The sequence below is a fragment of the Marmota flaviventris genome, chromosome 3, assembly GCF_047511675.1.
Source record: "Marmota flaviventris isolate mMarFla1 chromosome 3, mMarFla1.hap1, whole genome shotgun sequence".
In the NCBI taxonomy this organism is placed as follows: Eukaryota; Metazoa; Chordata; class Mammalia; order Rodentia; family Sciuridae; genus Marmota; species Marmota flaviventris.
The window spans coordinates 166139159-166160365 of NC_092500.1; the positions used below are offsets into that span (position 1 = coordinate 166139159).

The window sequence follows — 21207 nt, forward strand, 5'->3', positions numbered from 1 at the left end:
TTGGGCTATGGGAGTTTCAATCTAATCAGTGCATTAATCCCCTGATAGGAATTAACTGGGTGGTGACTAGGCAGGGAGGGTGCGGCTGGAGGGGTCTCTGCTTCTGGGTGCTCTGGCCTGAGCTGTTTCCTCTACCAGGCTCTTCCACCAAGTTGTTTGTCTTGCCTCAAGCCCCAGGGAATGGAGCCAGCTGGCTATGGAATGAGACCTCTGAAACCCTGCGTGCCAAACAAACTTCTCCTCCTCTAGAATTTCTCTCATCAGGTCTTTTGGTCACAGCAGTAAAAAGGCTGCCTAAACACCCCTTGTCCTCAGAGATGGTTAAAGGACAGTGCATCGTGTTCACTAAGCAGTTGAACATATGCGACGTCGCATTTGATCTCCAGTTTCTAGAGACAATTGCCGGTGTACATCCTGGCGGTGCAATCAGCCAGTGTCAGCTAACAAGGCAGGGTCTGCTGCCTTGTCAGTTCCCTGGTCAGTTTCCTGGCTTTGCCACAGAGATGGCTCAGCGAGGCTCTCCAGGTCACACAGGGAGAGCCAGGTTTGGGTTGGGGAGGACAACCACCCACCAGGCTGCCCTGCTGGTCCTCCCTGCATGGAAGAAGCCTCTGTGAGGGGGCCATTGTAAATCCTGGCTGGGCTTCCCCTGAAATGTCCCATCTCTAGAACTCCCAGGGTGTAATAGGCGACTAAGTTGCCTCCAAGGTCTTAAAACAGGAAACAATGTACAGAGCAGGTGGGGGCAGGGAAGTGGATGCATGTGTCCTTGTGCTATCTCCTATCATGGCCCCACCTGCTTTCCTAGCCTCCAAGAAACATGTCATCTTCCTCATTTAACTGGCATGAAAAAGGAGCCCTTGGTCCCATAATTGCCCTTGCTCACTGAAATAGTCACTGTGACTTGAGCCTGGGGCTCCCAGGCTCCTAAGACTGCCGCATGCTTTTGTCTCCCCTGCATCACCAGCAAGGTCCTGGGACTGCAGCTCAGGCCAGAGCACCAGGAAGCAGAGACCTCCCCCAGCCACACCCTACCTGCCTACTCACCACCCTGTTAATGGCTCATCTCTCTCCCCCAGCTCTTCTCACTTAACCAAGTTCCTTCTGCCTTCCTCCTCCCCTGGGGTGGCAAGGGGGGAGGCGGCCCCTGGGAGCTCTTACTTTCTGAGCAGGCGACTCCGGCCCCATACTGTACCCCACCCTGGGGGCAGACCACGTCCTCATCCTGGCGGCAGTGAGCCAGGGACAGCTCCGTTCCCGAACACTTCACTCCGCTCATGACCACTTTGTTGGTGTAGACATTCCCGTGCCAATACCAGGTCTCCTGAATGAATCAAAAGAAATGGCTAGTATGTCACCTTGAATCGTCACTCTCTCATATTCTGTCAACTGACAGCCTCACAAAAATCCCATGGTTTTATGATCCCATTTTTCAGATGGAGATGGCTGAGGGGCAAGGACTCACCCCAGCCACGCACTTAGTTGGTGGCAGAATGAGTGAGAATCCAAGTTTCCGGACCCTACCACTGGGAATCTTCCGTACTCCCCCTTGGGAAAGTGGAGCTGAGTTTGAGATCAAATGGCTGCTCAGTGTTGCAGGTCAGGAATGGCTGGCACCTCCAAGTCATCTGTCCTCTCCCTGTCCTGAGCCATGACAGACATTGCCAATCAATAGAAGCACTCTCCTTTAAGCCTGAATGGGATCTCAGAATCCTCCTCAACACAGGGCTCCAGGAAGACCTGACCAATCGATCAGAATTGCAGGAGAGAAGAAACCATTCGTATATGTCAGTCATTATTTAGAAGTCTATGAAGTCTAACTTCTGAATTTCATTCTGGGAAAGCACTTAATAGAGCAGTTCTGCATAGAGGCTGAGGATCCAGCCGCCAGGTTTGTGAAACTGAGATTTATTGGGCCCCTTCCATCTATGGGGCTTCAAAACACTGTTAGGATATACTCTCCCACTTCAGAGAAGTTTCCAGTGGAGAAAAGTGAGAAATTGGGGGGAGTAAAGTCAGGTATAGAGCTGGGATGAGGATCTAGGTCCCTGTGTTCCTGAGATCTCTAGGAGTAATTGTATGTGTCAATGTACAAGCCACAGTACCTGGACATTTGGTCAAACACTATTCTAGATGTTTTCTGTGACATAGTTTTTAGATAAGACTAATATTTCAATCAGTTGACTTGAGAAGCAGAGTACCCTCCATAATATGGATGGGCCTCATCCCATCAATTGAAGGCCTTAAGAGAAAAAAATGACTGAGATCCCTCCAAGAACAGGGAATTCTGCCTACAGAATGCTTTTGGACTTGAGCTTCATCAACTCTTCCCTGAGTCTACAGCCTGTCAGCCTGCCCTGGAGAATTTGGACTTGTAGCGAATTAAAAATCTCAACATCCCCCATCCTTGCATATGTGTAGTCTTAACTCTCTGTACCCATGGGTTCTGTGTACATAGATTCAACCCACCACATATAGAAAAAAATTCTTTTTGATTGTATGTGTACTGAATATGAACAGTTTTTTCTTGCTATTATTCCCTAAATGATACAATATAAAACTATTTACATAGCATTCACATTGCATTGGGTATTATAAATAACCTAGAGATTATTTACAGTAAATGGGAGGATGGGTGTAGATTATGTGCAGATACTATGCCATTTTACATAAGGGGCTAGATCATCCTTGGGCTTCGTATCCGGGAAGGGTGCTGGGACCCATCCCCCACAGCTACTGAAGGATGGGATCACTGTGCATTCACACACCCTCCTGGTTGTATTCCTCTAAAGAACCTGATCAATACCCTCCTTATCCTCCAGATGAAAAAATGGGTTTCAAGAAGAGATGGGGCTTTCCTTGGTGGCAGGTTTGGGACTGATGTTAGGTCTAGGCCCATTCCGTGACCCCTGCTGAGGCCCAGGTGTCTCAGGCCTGAGCTGACAGAGAACAAAAACAGCTGGACAGGGCTCTGTTGAAATGTGGCTGTTTTTCCGCTCTCCCTGGAGAATCAGAGTGAGCCCAGCTGGTCATAAACAGTGTTAGCAGAAACACTAGGTTGCCCTGGGAAGCTGAGCTCTGAGGATGTGTCACTGGCCTGTCCCTCCTGGAGGCTGAAACAAAGAGCCTCAGGAAGCCCCTGTTCAGGGCTCAGCAACTCCCTGGGAGCAACCTGGGCCCTTCCCTGCCTGCTCTCCCCTCCCCTCCTGTGAAATGCCTTCCTTAGGCCCTAAGCAGGGCAGCTTGGGACCAGGAGCTGAGCAAGATGGGTCTCAAAGCACTTTCCTGCCTAATGAGAATTTTTAGCACCAGGATACTGAGGGCTTGGGATTCTTCTTTCCATGTCACGGGGAGGACAACAGGCACAGAGGGTGGCTGCTTTGCCCCCAGGCAGTCCTGCAGCTGCTGGTGGGATGGAGCTGGGAGTAGACCCATAGCATCTTGGTCCTGCGCTCCTTCTGACAGGGTAGGACAGTGGGAACACCAGGCCAGGGCTCAGTGGCCCAGCCAAGCCAACCTGTCTTTGCAGAAGGGGCCTGGGAAGAAGGGACAGCTGATAAGACAGGGCTCTGGACACTGTTTGGAGGTGTCCTAGGTCTCTGGGGAGGATGTATGAGGTGTGGAGAGCCAGGAAACACTCTAGCAAGAGGGAGCTTCCAAGGGATGGTAAGGTGTTCGGGGTGTTAGCCTTGGCCCCAGTGGTCTCCAGGACCCAAGGACTGAATTGCTTCCCTCTACAGAAGGCAAATCACCCAAGGCTCAGCCCTCAGCCCAGGGACAATCCAGTGTAGAAACAGAGTGGCTTCAACAGAGCCAAGTCCTTCTTCTACAGCTGGAAACATGCCAGAGGGAGGGAGGCACCTGCCCAGGCTCAGAGGGGCAGGGGACAGAGCTGTGGCCTGAACGAGGCCTCCTGCCTTCAGGTGCGGTGCTTGGCTCTACCTGCCTCGTGGCTAGGAAGGTTCTGGGAAGAGGGGTGCTGGTGGATGATGGGGAAGGTGAGGCTGGGTGGAGGGTGGGCAGGGCCTGAGCCCATGCTTCTCACCTGGAAGGCATTGCTGGCGAACCCCAGGCCCAGCTGCCGGCAGACCACCATGGCCTCCACGATGCCCCAGTTCTCGCCACACACTGTCCCCCACACGAGGGACCCGTTTCTCTCTGTCAGCACCTCCACTCGGCCCTCATAGGGATTGCGGCCCCCACTGAGGCGCAGCTGTGGACAGCAAGGAAGGCATGGTCACCAGGACAGAAGGGAGCTTCCCCATAACCCCAGCTTCCCAAAGCCAGGGGGTCCTGCCTGGGCCACGCTGGGATTTGGCAGTGTCCTCTGGCTGGGCTTGGGGTACAGCTCAGTGGTGGAGCACTTGCCTGGCATGTGCAAGGCCCTGGGTTTGACCGTCAGCCCTGCAAAACAAACACCCCCACCCCACCCAATAGCAGCATCCTCAAGACCTTCCTGTGGCACAATGCCACAGGAGGCATTGTGCCCAACACAGCTTTACAGTGAGGTCCCCACCCAGCGTCCTGGGCCCTGCACACAGAACTGTGCTGGTAATTCCAGCACCTCCAAAAGATGAAATGCATGGTGTGTGTGCAGTCTGGGTTTTTCCAGATCCAGTCATTCACCCAAGAGGTACTGAGTACGTAATATGTGACAGGCACAGTGCTTAGATGGGACATCTCAGGCAGACTTTTAGGGGTCTAACCCCATCCCTTCCTTTAGGACAAACCCTCTACAAAACCAGGGCCTGAACTTTAGGAGCCTGTACTGGGGTCTGGGGGTGCCTTCCTTTCCTCTGAGCCTGGTTCCAGGCTCCCACCTCCACCCCTCGCGGCCAGCATGGTGGGGAGGTGAAGGGCATGGGGGTGGAGCCTCCAGTAGACCAAGCTTAGCTCTCATGTTTCTGGAATGGCAGCCCAGGGGGAGGATACAAAGCCAAACGACTTTCCACTGGGTTACTGTTTTTTAGTTCTTTCCAGACTGTGTCCTGCCTTCCTGACTGCATCTGGAGCAGATGGCTCCCTTCCCTGCCATTGCTGCATAAAAGCTGGCTTCCCTTTGTCACCTCAAGGTCAGTTAAGAGGTGAGGACAAGGTGTCTGAAGAACCTGTTCACTTTTCCTGCTTCCAGAGGGTGATGTGCTCCTAGCCAACCCTCCGGGAGAAGACTACTGCATCTTGGACTGAGTTTGGGAGGTGCCAGAGGGTCTCCCCCCTTGTCCACTGCTGCTGGCCTGGCCCTCCCCTAAGTTGGCTGCCCATCCCACCCTGGACTCTAAAACCTATACAATTTCAGGGGCTCTGGCCAAAGAACATGGCTTCCACGTTGATTCTGGGGCAACAAAATCATGTGGTCACCAAAGGCACTTCCCAAAGCCCTTCCAAAAATGACCAGACCTGAAGCTACATTTGACATGGAGCAGGTTTGACTGCTCTGGAAGGATCCAGGTGGTTTACACACCGGGGTGATGGGAGGGGTTCTTCTCCTTTCTTTAGAAGACTGGCAGACACAAGAGCGCTGGCCTTGGTGTTAACCCGGCATTGAACCCAGCTGACCATTCCCAGGGCCCCACCTCACATGCCAGCATCCTGGTGACTTCTGGGCTTGCTGGCTGAAGGTGAGCTGACCTCACCAGTGGCAGTGGCACTCAGGAGGCCTCAGGGACAGCCAGGAACCCCGGGTCTGCACCTGTCCACCACCATCCAGTGGGGTGGCCAGGAAGGCCAAGCCTCCTCAAAGTCTCTCAACTGCCAGGCACTACCTTTCCTGCTCCTTTGGTTCTGGTGTTTAATCCTACAGGGGGTTAAAGGAAGGCAGGAAGTGCAGGAGAGAACACAGCACCCCCCAGGCTGCACTGGGTTTTGATGGTTATGCCCAGCCAGTCCCACACCTATTTTGGGAGGTGGTGGGGCGAGAGGTGAGGAAACACAAGCCAGATGTTAACATGTAAGGAAGTGGTGACATCCCAACTCCCACACACCAGGGCCAAGCCCACAGCTGGGGGGAGCCACAGGTGGAGAAGGGCACCGCCCAGGTGGATCCCCTTGCCAGGGAAGCCCACCTGTCAGCTCACCCAGGGCCTCCACAGTGGCTCTTCTCTCCCTGCAGGGGGGACATGGAGACTGTGCTGGGGCTGGAAGAACAAGACCACTGGTCCCAAGTCAGCAGCCCTTCCCAGCCACTCCTGCAGAGGCCCATTCCCTACTGAATGGCACTGGAGGGAAGGGACCTGGGAGTCATCTCTCCACTCTCTCCTTTCCCAGGTAGAAACTAAAGACTTGAGATTCATTAAGGAATCAGCTATGGGTGATTGTTAGGCACTGAATTGTGTCCCCTCCTAAATCTTACGTTGAAGCTGCTGACATTCCCCCCACCATGTGACTGTATTTGGAGATGGGTTCTTTAAGGAGGTAATGAAGGTCACATCAGATCGTGGGGGTGCTATGGGCCAGGCTTTATGGGCAATGACCAAACAGACTCCATTTTACCCTGAGACTCCATATCATGTAAGAAATGCTTCTCTCGTGGGAAAGCCCCACCTCTGGACCCAATAATAGTTACCTACTATAACATACTTGGGAACATAAAATTCTTACACAATGTAAAATTGTTCTCTTTGCTTTCCATATTTCTTGGGCAATGTATCTTGTTAGAGATTGATTGTCCAGACGTTAGTAACCATTCTCTAACTTATACTCAACTAGGGTCATTTTGACCCACTTCCTTTCTGCTGGCTTGCTGCTATGCCAACCTGGAAAGTCCTGTGGGAAATACCAATGTACCCATTGCATTGTCCCGTTAACTGCCCAGTCCAGCTTCTGTACTTTCTTGCTTACATTGGCTAAACCCCCAAACATCCCTTTTGTGATTTTTTTTGGTCTTAAATATGAGGGCAACTGAAGGCGGACACGCCACTCTGACTATCTCATTCTTTAGAGAGAAAGGTGTCCACCGCTGGCCAGCAATAAAGGCTTAATTAGAATGGCAATGTGTGGTTTGAGAGTTATTTGAGGGTCTTGGTATTGGTGTAACAGGGACTCGTGTCGTTATAAGGTGAAGAGACACCAGGGAGGTAGGTGTATGCACAGAGGACACGGGTGGAAGTTGCCATCTGCATTCCCCAGGACAGTGGCCTCAGAAGAAACCACCCTGCCAATGCCTTGACTTGCACTTCCAGCCACCAGACTGGGAGAACACATTTGTGTTTTTTCAGCCGCCGGGACTGTGGTCCTCTGTTACAGCAGCCCCAGCTGACTATTATAGTGATAAAGCTCAGAAGTCTTGACAGATTCACCCCTAGGTAGGAATGTCTTCCACAGGAATGACCTCTGGGAGACAACCCACAGATGCAGGCACAAGCCCCCGGACACCCTCGGCTGGAGCTCAGGGATCACTCGTTTCCCGAGGCCCCTGGAAAGGTGAGAGTGGCTGGTGTTAAGAACTAGCACTTCTTTTGCCATGAAAACTCCACTTTCACTCCATCCAACTATCAGAAGAGTGCCAAGCACACCAGGACTCATGGCTCGTCACCTTTTGTAAGTCGATTAGGCCTCCCTGGGAGTGCTACTAGGCAGGTCAGATGGTGGCCTCCCCCAAACCCCAGCACACTCCTGCTCTCTACAGGTGAACTACACACAGCTTGGTCAAGTGCTGTGTGTCTGCATTTAAGGCCCCGCTGGGAGAACTGCAGGAGACGTGTCGTGGCCGACTGGTTCAGTAGCACCTTTGGTGTGCTGGGGCCAAGGTGGAGAATTGCTGTCTGATAGGGGCCTGGCTGGGGAGCCATCCTGCACCCCAGTGTATCTGCATCTTCTCATTGTGAAGCTGAACTCTAAGGAGCAATTCCAGTGTGCCAGCCTGTGCCAGATGCACAGCATGTGACTGAACTCAAGGCATAGCAAGGAGCAGTGTGCAGGAGTCCCTGAGCCTTTTCACAGGATTGGACAGACTCTGTGCAAAGCAAGGAGGAATCATCTTGTGGCTACTCAGTGGGCAAGGTCACCTGGGGTAGGAGACTCAGTGCACGTTTTACAGGCTGTACCTCAAGAAGTGGCGGGGAGGGGTATTGTGTCCCTGCTTCAATGTCGAGTCCCTTTTCTTTCCCTCTGGTTACCAAATATGGTCTGGACAGTGCTCACACCTGTGTGAATTACAGACCTGTGGTCCATGGGGTTTCTTGGGGACCTTGGAAAGGGCCTGTGGAAGAGTGTCACGGGTGCCACAGACTAAGTGCCTTGCAGGGAGAACTGACTGCCATCAGACTGCAGTCCCCTCCCATAGCAGAGTGTGGCCTGCAGGGAATGACCGGACATCTGCCACTAAGGAGGTGGTGCTTATGCATGCTTTCTCATTTGGCACATTTACAAATTCTAGGTGACAATGATGTTAATGGTGATAGCAGCAGAGCCCGAACCTTCTCTGAGTTCACCTCCGAGCACCCTCATTCACCCTGGAGAATCCTTCCCTGTGAGGCCACCTGGTCTGTCCTTTCTGGGGCCTTGGTAGCACAGTCCCCTCTGGGTATCCGGTCTCCTACCTTTTTCTGAAAGCCCATGACAGGGATGTTACATCTCACGCCAGCGTCCTCCTCGTGGCTGCAGCCCTGGGTCTCCGTGTTGAGTTTGCACTCTATGATGGACTTCTCCGTCCCCGTGCACTGGACCTCATTGAGGTGGATGGGTCCCATCCCTGGTGAGGCAGAGGGTCATGGGCCATGAAAGCGTCAGAAGGCAACCTCTGGAACTGGTGAGAAAGCTCTGGACAATGAAAACCTGTCTCTCCCATCCTCCAAACTCTCCTAACTGCCGCCTGTGGTCAGCTCAGAGACCCCAGCTCTTCTCCCTGGAAAGAACACTGTAATTATCTTGGGATTGACTTCCACCATAGGAGCAAGGAAAATTCTTTACTAACCTGAGGTGTGATCTTGGCCAAATCACAGTGTTTCTTACATTGATCAAGGAGCTGGACTAGAAGATATCTAAGTTTCCCACTTCAGCGTTCCAGGCATTTACGAATCCTAAGCCTTGACTGCTGCTAAATCAATTAGGGTCTTTGCAGGAAATAGATACAAATACAAATTGGGTGTCTGAATTAGAAAAAGGGAACTTTAAAATGAAGGTATGGATGGAGTGCAGAAATCACAAAGGAAGGTCCGGTACTCAGGAGCTAATAACATTGGAACTTGGATGTACCCCTGTGAGTAACAGGAAGAAGCCACCTGATAAGAGCTGTCCCCTTGGTGGAGGGACAGCACCCATGGGAGCCCTATAGGGAAATAAACATCCCCTGCTCTCCTCTCCTCTGGTTCCTGTCAGTGCTCTGTGTTGACCAAACCCAGCTGTGCCTTTGGGCACCTGGCACCCTGGGCAACCGTGGGGAGTAGAACTGGAGGGGCAGATGGGACATATCTAGCAAGTGCCCCTTGGTGACAATGTGGGGACCCTTCTCTTAGTAGCACTGGGATGACAGTAGTGAGCCTTCCACAGCTGGGGAGAGAAATTCCGGGGCGACCACTCTCCAGTTCCCTTCTGCTCACAGAGGCTCTGCCCCTCTGCCAAGGCCATCAGGCAGCAGCAGGTGCAGTTCTTGGCACGTGCTCTGGGGTTCACAGACCCCCACTTTTTGGACCCTGCTCTGCTGCTATCTCTTTGCCCTCCTGATCCTCCCCATCCCCCCACATGGGTCCTGTCCCTCAGTGCTCTAATATTATCTCAAACTTCCCATCTTTACAGGCCTCGCCTATGACCCCATGCCTCCCTTGGGCCTGGCACTCTCCTCCCCACTGGGGCAAACCTCTGGGAAGAGTCTCCTGAGATCTTCCCTCGCCTTCTCTGCCAGCCCTCCCTGTTCCAGGAAATGGCACCTCCAACCACCGAGCTGTTTTTGCTGGAACCCAAAAGGTCATCTCTTGGACCTTCTCCTCCTCCTCCTCCTCTTCCTCCCGAATCCCTGACAACCCATCAGTCATGTTCTGCTCACTCCTCAAAATCCGGATACGTTTTCTTCCCATCGCTGTGACACGATATGACCCTAACATCTCCCATGTACAAAGACACAGTGGCCTGTGAGCCTTCTTCCTTCTGGCTGGTTTCCTCCTATTGGCCACAGAACAGCCCAGGAGAGCTTTAAATGCACCTTGGATCATGTCACTCCCCATCTGAAAATGCCTGGCTGGCGGCTTAATGCACCGAGGGAGAAGCAGGCAGAATTCACAGTCCTCAAGTGGCCTCCGAGGTCCTGCGTGATCTGGCTTCACTTTCGTGCTCCAGCTCTGCCTGTTGTCCTCCTCTCTGCTGGGTCTCGTGGCTCTCCACGGAGCTGAGTGCTCCCTCTGCCTAGACTGCTCTCCCTTCCAGGGCTCACCAGCTGACTCTCGCTCATCCTTCACTTCCCTAGAGAAGCCTTTCTGACCCCTACATCACCCTAGTCTACTTTGGATTCCCTCACTGAGCACACTGCTTTACTGAACATCTGTCTGTCTTCCCCGCTGGGCTGGAGGATCCACAAGGGCAGGGCCCCTGGCTTTCCCTTTGTGTGTTCCCAACCAGTGCTTGGCATATAGCAGATGCTCCCTAGTGTCTCTGCAGATGCTGTTGACTTCACTGAGCACCTGTTACTCATCAGCCTCTGTGCTAGGTGTTGGAGATTCAAGGAGGGAAGAGCTAAGAGCACCCAGTCCTGGGGAAGGCAGGAGTTACACAAAGACTTGTGAGGTCAAGAATAGAGACAGAGAAAACCACAGGTGCTTCAGAGCCCACAGAAGGTTCTCTTGACCCTGTTGGGGGGTTCTGGAGATAGACAGTGTCTAAGCATACTGAGGCCACAAACTGCCTTCTGGGATCCACTCCTACAGTAGGTAAGAGCCAAGTTTCCATTTCTCTGGAAATCCATAAGCAATGATGCTTCCAATTCCCAGGAATTTTATAAATTTATAAAAACACTTGGGAGACAATGGTTGAAAGCACCCAAAAGGGGCTGGGAATGTGGCTCAAGTGGTAGCGCGCTCGCCTGGCATGCGTGCGGCCCGGGTTCAATCCTCAGCACCACATACAAAAAAGATGCTGTGTTCGCCAATAACTAAAAAATAAATAGTAAAAAAAAATTTTTTTTTTCTCTCTCTCTCTCTCTCCCTCTCTCAAAAAAAAAAAAAAATAAAATAAAAAAAGAAAGCACCCAAAGGCTCAAGAGTGCAAAGGTATGTGTGACACAGTACAGATGCTAAACAGAGCCCTTGAAGCAAGCACAACTTATAGGTCACAGGAAGGAGCAGCAGCCTGGGGTCTAGGTCCCCAGGGGCCTCAGGGGCTTTCTGCAGACTCTGAGTATGGTGATGGGGATCTGATGACAGCTGATCTTTATTGAGCACTCGCTATGAGTTGGGTGGATCCCATCCTAAACACACCGCTTATAAACATCATTTCTTCATTACAGCGATCCCATAAAATGAGGAATCTGAGCAGCAAATATGAAGTAACTGACCCAGTGGGGGATCCAGGATTCAAACCAGACAGTGGCCCCATAGCATGCTCTCGCTGAGCTTCTGAAGCCCTCTCAGGAGAACCAGGAGGGAAACCTAGGTCAGAAAGGAGCTCCCTCTCTGGGTTAGGTCCCCGTCTTCCCTTGGGATGCTCCAGCTGCCTCCTGCTCCTGGGGTGCCTTCTCCTTTCTGCCCACCTCAGAAGACGACGTCAAGTAGCACTTCAGATCTGTCCCCCTCCCTGACACAGCTTGATAAAAACCTCAGCATCGTCTAAACTGCTGCAGCCTTTACAGCTCTGGCTTAGGAGGCAACGAGCTGGTCCGCTGGCCCCAGGCCGAATCCAGTCTCAGGATGAGGCCAGGGAGCCACGGATCCGTGGGACATGGCACACCTTCCTGAGCCGTGCTCGTCTGTAGAAGGGCAATGATAACACTGATGGTGCAGGCTGGAGGTCGTGAGGAGTGGGTGAGACTAAGTCCTTTAGGTTCCTAGGGACCCAGGAAATGGCAGGCACTGTCATCAGTATTATTCCTTATATATCATCAACTATTTGTTAGTATAAGTTATCTTTGGGTTATTTCTTATTTCTCTCACTTGATGCCAGCTCTTTAAGAGCAGAAACCATAACTAAAGGTGTTGATGGAATAAATGAATTCTCCACTTCAGGATGCAGCCCAAATGGCCCTCAGAGGATAGTGGAGGGTTGCTAGACCATGGTGTAGGCCTCGTCAAGAGGAGAATGTTTAACTCAAGGCTTGACATGCTTTAAACTCCATCTAGCAATTGGTCTGTCCCCTTCTGTCTTAATTTCTATGTAAACGTATTGACTCTGCCAGACATCAAGGAATGAGACCCTGGAAGTATGTGTCCAGGCCCACTCTCTGGCACATCAGAGAGAGCCCAGGGATGGGAGGTTCAGTGTGTCCCACCCTCTTCCCTGCCCCTCCCTGTTCTGTGATGTGGGGGATGGTGGTGACACGCTGTGCACTGGGGACCAGTTGTAGCATGCTGGGGACCTTTGGGCCCCTGGTTCCTGTTCCTGACTTGGGTTTGATATTCTGCATCCTTGACCTTCAGCTTTTACTTGGTTCTGGGTTCTGGATTGTTCCCCAAAGCCCTCTCTTCATAGTACCTTTCCACCTCCACCCTGGCTCTGCTCCTCCTCCATGTACAGACCCTGGCCTGGGTGACCACACGTTTGGAGGAGCCACAAATGACCTCCTGGAGCAATGCCATGGGCTCTGTGGTGTCCAGGCCATTAGAGGTCAAACCGACAACTAAGCCAGCTATAATCAGATTTTAGAAAACATGACAAAGCAGAACGGGACTTTCGGTGCTCTGCATGTTGTCAAGGTAAAGCCTCTTTCACAAAACCTCTGCTTCAGTTTTGGATGTATGGCACATCTGCCAATTATCTCTCACTGTGAACCGAAGAGGTTTAAAGCCACTTCTCTGGCACTGCCCTGCCAAAATAGTAGACAGTGGCCACGTGTGGCTGCTGAGCTCTGAAAATGTAGCCAGTACAAACAGACATGCTGCAAAGTCTAAATTATATCCTGGATTTCAAGGACTTTGTACTGAAAATGCAAGCAATCTCATTAATAGCCTTTATATTGATTACACATTGAAATCATAATATTTTGGATATACTGAGATAAAGGAAATCTTAAAGTTAGTTTCACTATTAGACTATTAGAAAATTCAAAATTACACATATTATATTTCTATTGGACAGTGCTGGTCTAGAGTGTTGGAACTACCCCAGGTGTCTGTTCAGATGACTCCTCTTATTCCTGTGGGACATGTTCATTCATTGTTTACCATGTGACCATCTCTGGAGCACATGGGTTGGGCATGGACTCCAAGGACAGGGAGATAAAAGCCAGGCACAGTCCTCACCCAGTGCTCAGTCTCAGGTGGAGGGTGACTGTGTCAACAGACAGCTGGAGTCCTGCTCTGCGGGGTCCTGAAGTGCCAAGGGCAGCCCCCCAAGACCCAACATCCATCCCGTGAGCCAGACAGGGCCTCAGACGCCATCCATCTAGCCACCTTGCCTTACAGTGAAGAATCCCAGGCCCAGAAGTTTCCTCAAGGTCATGGAGCAAGTAGGTAGCTGGGCCAGGATGAGGATCAGATTGCTCAGCTCTGAGGCACTGCCCTTTCACCACCCTGGGTGTGGGTGTGGTCACTTGGTGCGTAGAGCCAGGACCAAAGGATGACCCTGCCTGCTCTGAGTGACACTGAATGTGGTACTTTCCTCTTTCTGCCTACTGGAGTTGCCCACCCAATGTGGCAGGAGACGATGAGTCACCCACTGGTTCTCTCAAAGGCAGCAGCAAAAATGCCCAGAGCCTCTTTTTCCTAGAGTTCGCCAGGCCCTCGGAAACCTCTGGCTGCTCTGGGCAGTGAAACCATGATGTCACATGGCCCCCGCCCACGGTGAATGGAATGTTCATGTCATTGGGAACTTGTTTATTCCTCGGAGTGAGTGGCCCTGGTCCTGTAGGCCTTGGGAGAGGGCAAACCCACATGGGGTCCATTGGTAGAGAGGACTGTGAGAATACTCAGGAGCCAAGGGGACCCTGAAGAGTTCCCTGGAACCAGGGAGGAGGACCACTTGTCAAAGGTAACAATGGAGGCCACGAGGTGGCACATGTGCTGCTAACATCCAGCCCAGGTCTTCAGCCTTCAATGCACACCCAGCATGTGCGCATGGGTTAAAGGACAGAGGCAGAGGGAGTTCCAATGTGACCAGGTCTGGGTTGGGGTGAGGGTAAAAGGAGGCAAATCTGGGGCTTAAGGTCCTCTCCAGCAGTGCTGTCTATGATCCCAAGACTGTCTCTAGTCCACAGGAGCCTCCATCCAGCCTCAGGGAACCACTTAAGTGTTGTCTCCTAGTAGCTGGGGCACTGCATCCTACAGAAAGGACCAACAAATGGCCATAGAGAGGTGAACTCCCCTGCTAGAACTGGGAAAGCTCCATGTTCTTTAAGTGAGCTGGAGGTGAAGTTCAACCCAGGACTCTGGAGTCTCACACTGGGAAGCCACTGGATGTGGCACTCAGGCCCTGGGTGAGGGGGGACTATTATTCCTCCAGGCTGCAACCAATGACCTCACCACATTCCTTCCTGTGGGGTGATGGCTCCACATCTGACGGTATGGGAACATCCTCTCCCCACACTGTAGGACACCCCACCCCTCATCCACAGCCCAAGAACCTTCCTCACCGCCTCCTCCCAGCCAGAGTGGCCCACGGCTGCAGCAACCTCCCTGTACGCTGGAACTATCCCAGGAAATGACTGACCATGACTTTCCTCACCCAAACCCAGTTCTCCTAGGGAGGGCTGTGCACTCACGGCTTATGGTGGATCTGGGGTGAGGACTCCTCCTTTAGAAGGACCAGGGCTTGCAAGCATGAGCTGTCTTTGTGAGGCCCAGAGGCAACCTGTCCTGCCATCTCAAAGTGACAGCACTGCTCTCAACAGACAGCCCCCACGAAAGCTTTCTGTACTTATGTTCTTTGCTCACATGAAAAATTTGTTCAGGACACTTAATAAAAACCAGGCCCTTTCTCATTAGTGTTTCATGAGGTCAGAGAAGGGCACGCTGTTCACTCTCTCAGCTGTCAATGTTTGTGAGACTGCAGCAGGGTGGAAAGTAAGGTGACAATGGGTTCATTTGTGTCCTGCATGGTCCTCAGCCTGAGACCCTGCCCTGGAGGAAGGCCTGGAAATCCTGTCTTTCTTGGAGGGGCAGCAGAGAGCCCAGGGTAAGGAGTTAGGAGAGCAAGGCTGGAGTGTTCTCTGGTTGCCAGTGTCATTTTGTTTCGAGGACTGACTCCCTTCTCTGGGCCTCAGCTTCCAAACCCATGAAGTGGGGACTCAACGCTCTCCGAGGTCCCTTTCAGCCCCAATTGTCTGGGGAGAAGTTTGCGATTCTCTAATGGAGCAGCAGCAGCTGCCGGTGGAGGAGCAAAGCACCAAGGGCTGGATGAGGTCACGGTCCCCAGCTGAGGCCAAGCTACAGAGATGTTTTCCCGTGAAGAGAGGCCCCACCAACAGCTGCCCTGTACCTTACCTTGCCCCAGCCGGGAGCCTGTGACGGCCTCTTTGGCAGTCCCGAAGCCCAGCTCTCTGCAGACCACGCTGGCCGACACCAGGTCCCACTTGTCGTCACAGACGGTCCCCCATTCTCCGTTCTTGAGCACCTCCACTCGGCCCTCCCCGACCTGGGCACCACCTCGCAGCCGCACCAGGGGTTGCTGAAGAGACACACCATCCTGCTGAGTGCAGAAGCCGAGGCGCGTTCGGCCAGCCAGCGGTCACTGCCCGCTCCCCGCCACCCCCCCGCTTTCTGCCAGGCCAGGTCCCTGGTCTAGGAGCTGAAACTGTGCCAGATGTGTTTGCGAGGGGTGGTGGGGAGGGGGTCATGCAGCAGAGTCAGCTCAGCACAGCTTCCTCTGCAGCCCCCCAGGAGATCTTCTGTCCTGGACCACTGGGGATCTCACCAAGGACCCTCATGAGATCGTCACCCCACCCTAGGCATGGCTCCAGGATCCCACCATCACTTGACTGCAGAACCTCCTGTGTGAGAGCTATGGAGAGAAGCTCCTATCCCCAAATCTGCAAATTCACAACCCCACTTGCTTACAGTGCAGCCCTGGAGACCAGGCCTGCAGGGAGCCTGCCCTGTGGAGAGTCTGCTGTGCCCACCCACGAGAGGCAGGAAGGAGCAGATAGAGGAATGGGAAGATCGGGAGCTAGAAAGTGAGGTTTTACCCAGAAAGCCAGACCTAATCAGGCCATGACTCACAGCACAGATGCCTCAGGGACGGGGAGCCTCCCTAGTTAAGACTAACATCTGTCCAGCTGCTCCCTGATTCCAGTCCCAGCCCAAAGCAGCCTGATTTCAGAAGATATAGCCTCCCCGCCCCCAGCATGCAGAGGTGGGAGCATTATGGTTTAAATGGCCCTGGTGCTCACGGATGGCCTGGAAGCCTTCCTCCCCTTCTGGGGTTTCTGGACTTGGACCAGCATCCTGAAGCCAATGGTCATGTTCCACAGATGGAAACCACTGGCCTCAATCTGTTCACAAATTCTGCTTTGCACCAGTTTCTGTGCATGTCTGCATGCTGTGCACACTTACCTACTAGCATTTCTGCATGTGCACGTGTGCTGAGGGAGGCTCAGAAGTCTGTGCGGCTCTGTTATTGGGCGACTGTGACATCCTAGTCAGAGCAGACCACAGTCCTTGTTCCACCCTGACCTACGCTGACCTTGGCCCAGGACTCCCTTCAACCCACCCACCCATGGCAGGGATGAGGCAGGCTTGGTTGGAAGGGGTGGATTTCAAGAATTCACATCCCTTGGCCACCTGAGGGTGGCCTAGCTCTCCACAGCTGCCACTCTCTCTCTCCCAGTGGTGGCACCTAGCTAGCCTGGCAGGATGGGGTGCTGGGGAACTCACAGACCCCCGGGACTGCTCTGATCCAGGCACTAGGGAGAGAGGGGAAAAAAAGGAGGGGATGGGATGAGGGCAAATTGCCCAGTGGCTTTAGGAGCTTTTATTCTCACTTAAAAAAAAATGGAACATAATCAATAAAACTGCTGTTTTCTGCAGAACTTGATCTCCCCTCCCTGCTCCCTGGTCTCAAGCTGTCTAGGGGGATGCTAGGGGGCTCCTCCCACGGAACCCAGCATCCTGGCCCCAGATTGATGGAGGCAGAGTGTCAGATAACCTAGCCCCAGCCCAGCAGTGGCCAGGCAGCGTCAGCTGGCCCTGGAGGGAAGCCGGAAACCAAGGAAAATATGATGTAATCATCCTGTTTCTTTCTTTCCTTCTTTTTTTTCTTTTTCCATTGGTTTGGTACGAACTTGATTGCTCTGTTATAAACCACACAGCAGAGTAATTCCAAAACAGTAGGATCTGGTACTCTGGATGACACATGAGGAGTGCTCACGGGCTCTGGCTCAGGCCAGGGAGAGGACGTGGCCATCAGACTGCGCAGCAGGGGAGGTGGGGCATGCAGGGGGCTGGTTTGGCTTGTGGAGGGCTGTGAAATAGCGTTGCCTAGGAGGGCCCACGTCCCCTGGCTGCGAGCACTTCTGGTGGTGTGGTCATGTCTGTGTACTCTGAAGCCCCTGAGGGGCTGAGGAGGCAGGAAGTCACTCCAAACAGTCCCTACACCTTGAGCTGAAAGCCAGGCTCACGGCCTGTACTGTGCCCCTTTCATCTAAGGCTCCTCTTCTGTCTAAACATTTCCCCAGTCTGGGAGAGGCACCCTGGGGGCTTCTGGCTGTCACCCTGATTTCATTTCTCTTCCTAGGAGCAGTTCTGCAGGTGCCACAGGGAGGGAAGTAGGGGAGGACCAGGGGAGGGACAGAGGGGACAGGAGGCAGTGAGGAGAGAGGATACCCCAGAGAGGGGAGGGGCTGTTGCTCACATGCCACCCACCGCCCACACCCGGCTGACAAAGGACTCCCTGCTGCCTCCCTCCGCTCCCTTGTACCCCGGGTCAGACCTCAGCTAACACGGGATGCACCAGGCTGCAGTAAACGACTACCAAGTACCCGGGTTGGATGGGCAGGGACACAGCCCTGACCAGTGGTCAGCCTCTCTCCTCCCCCTCCCTCTTCTCTTCCCACGTGCTTTTCTTGCCCACCCACCCCCTATCAGCAGTTTCCAGAACAGAAATATCACAGGGACCATTTGGCGGATGTATGAAAAAAGAAGAGCGAACTGCCCTTCATGGTTATGGAGGGAAGACAGAATAGGGCACCTTCGCTTTTGCAGAGGAAGGGTCAAGCCTGCCAGATGCTAAGGGCCACACCTCCAGCCCCATGCTCACCTCTGGTTTGTAGGCCTTCCGGAACCTCGAAGGCCCATCAGGGCTGAAGATCTGGCCAGGCACACAACTGACCACAGCTGGCTGTCCATTCTCACAGGTGATGTTCTTCACAGGGTCCCAAGACACATGGGGGCCCAGCTTGCAACTGGAGATGTGGGTCTCCGTGCCGGTGCAGTTCATGGAGAACCGCCAGTAGTGCTGCTTCCTCCGAGGGGCAGACATTCTGCAGAGGGGAGAGAGGACGGTGACCAGGGCATCGTGGCACCCAGCCCTGATTCTGGTTTGAAGCAGAACAAGATGGACATGGCCGCTGCTCCCAGAGCTCAGCCTGCCTCCAAGACAGGGTCCTGCTCAGTGTGTTCTGCCAGCACCCCCTGAGCCCAGGTTTATGCTGGACACTTGGGGACAGGACCCAGAGGGTGCACACGGCCTACTGCCCTTGGGCAACTGCCATTCTAGGAGAGCAAGGACTAACTCAGGCACTGAAATAATAATGACACAGCCTGTCCATACAAAATGCAACAAGGTTTCTAGGGAGGTGAGATCCCGGATCCCAGGACCCCATTCTCAGTGACTGGCAACCCTAACTCTTCAGTTAATTTAAGCACAAGCTGTTGTCATTCACCGGCTTTATTTCTCTTTGTCAACCATCAGTACAAGTTGACAGCTAAACTCTCTCCCAATGATAGTCAAGACAAAATATGTAATCCCGTGAGAACAGTCTTAAATGACCCCATCTGTGGCATCAAACGTACAATTTTCTTAGTAGTGGTAAAAAAAAAACAAAAAACAAAAAATGCCCCTGCTCTTATCAAATCCTCACCCAGGAAAATCAGTGAGGTGGAAGCTGTCACCATATCATGTCCTAGGAAATTTCTTAGTCTGTATTTCCTACACATGCAAATTGTTCCTTTTTCGTTTTTTTTTTTTTTTTTTTTAAGGCAGAATATGGATTAAGATAAGACAATGTGGTTTTTTTTCCCAAAATAATAAGTAATATACGGATTAATAAAAATGTAATTATGACTCAGTTTCCTCATGTTCAAAGCAGAAGTAGAATAAATATCTACTTAATAAGACTATGATGTGTATTAGCCCATTTTCAGCTACTCTAACAGAATATCACAGACTGGATAATTTATAAACAACAGAAGTTTGTTTAGCTCATGGTTCTGGAGACTGAGAGAAGTCTAAGAGCATGTTGCCAGCATCGGGGGAGGGCCTTGGGTCACCTCATGGTAGAACAAGCAGGCATACACAAGACAGAGGAAATTGGGCCAAACTTACTTTTAAAACAAAACCAGTCTCGTGATGACCAACTCAGTCCCACAAGAGTGGCATTAATCCATTCAGAAGCACAGAGTGCTCAGGAATAAGTCTTTTTTTTTTTTTTTTTTTGGTGCTGGGATTAAACCCAGGGACACTTAACCACTGAGCCACATCCCTGGACCTTTTTCCTTTTTTATTTTGAGACAGGGTCTTGCTAAATTGCTGCAGCTGGCTTTGAACTTGCAGCCCTCCTGTCCTAGCCTCCTGATTTGCTGGGATTACAAGTGTGTAGCACCATGCCCAGCTACCAGTCATCTCTTAAAGGCCCTACTTCTTAAAACTGTTCCCATTGCAATTCAATTTCAACATGAGTTCTGGAGGGGACAGTCAAACCACAGCATTTTGACAGTTAAATTAATCAAAATTTATAAAGCTCTTAAAACAGTATGTGAAACATAGGAAGTGTCTGTTCAATAAATAAACAAAAACTGTATGGCTAAAGGGGGAAAAGCGGGGCTGGGGTTGTAGCTCAGTGGTAGAATGCCTGCCTCACACACATGAGGCACTAGGTTCGATCCTCAGCACCACATAAAAAGAAATAAATAAAGATTGTATCATCTACAACTTAAAAAAAAATTTTAAAAAGATTAAAAATAATAATAAAAAAATAAAGGGGGAAAAGCTGTATGGCTAAAGGAGGGACCCCTGTGGCTAGAGAGACGAGGGTGACTTCATGGGAGAGCAGGCTTGTTACCAGGCCTTGAGTGATCGTGGGATTTGAAAAGGAGGAGGGAAGAAGCACCCTGTCCTCTCATGCTGCCAGCTCTTTGGGGCCTATGCACTTGACCCTCCTTGGCAGAACTTTGCAAGATGCCACAGAAAGTCAGACAGCATCATGGCCAGCTGCCCAATAGAAGAGCCTGTCTGGGCAGGCTGACCCTTAAAGGGCCAGAAGTGTCCTGAAAGCATCTGCTTTGTCTTGGGGTGAATGAGATGTGAGCACAGAGGAAATCCTACAGGCACCGTCATCCTCTCCTTAACCCAAACTGGGGCTTGTGACAATTCCAGTACACCTGTGGGTGCAACGACACAAACCTTTGAAATACAGACTATCCTGGGAAATTCAGGATGTGTGCTCGCCACAGTGACATCACAGAGTGGAGAACTCCACAGGAGGACTATTAATCATTCCAAGAACCACCACCCGCCCCTCCCTACTTCCTGCAAGGCCCCAGCAGAGGGAAACCCACAGCTTGTTCCCCTGGACTCCCCCACATCGGCTGACCGGGAGGACACACTCAGGGGAACAGGAGCTGCACGAGGATTGGTCAGACCACACTGGGCAGCCTTGGCTGAGGAAGTTCCTCTGGCTTCCAGCCGTCAGTGAACACTACCCTCTCCAGGAACAGATGTCCCAGGCTCTAATTGAGAGCGAAGCACCCACAGCAAACGCGGAGCGGCCCCAGCCCTGCTCTTGCCTTCCCCGGGCAGCCCCGATTCCATCTTACATCAGCTCCCAGGAATGCACAGCCCACCGTGACCCTCCACGGGCCTTCAGCAGCCAGGGGCCCCCTCCTTCTCTATCCCAGCATGATTCACTCTGGATAGATG

General features: G+C 52.2%; 1 protein-coding gene across 1 annotated transcript in view; it reads right to left on the reverse strand.

The window, feature by feature from the left end:
• The window catches only part of Loxl2 (lysyl oxidase like 2), an 85054-nt gene that overhangs the window by 12862 nt on the left and 50985 nt on the right, over positions 1 to 21207 (reverse strand). Inside the window, exons 5-9 of the mRNA XM_027927049.3 lie at positions 18328 to 18550; positions 15558 to 15741; positions 8538 to 8689; positions 4046 to 4213; positions 1162 to 1324 (exon numbers count right to left, since the gene is read on the reverse strand). Of these exons, the coding sequence (XP_027782850.1) occupies positions 1162 to 1324; positions 4046 to 4213; positions 8538 to 8689; positions 15558 to 15741; positions 18328 to 18550 (890 nt within the window). The remainder of the gene's footprint in view (positions 1 to 1161; positions 1325 to 4045; positions 4214 to 8537; positions 8690 to 15557; positions 15742 to 18327; positions 18551 to 21207) is intronic.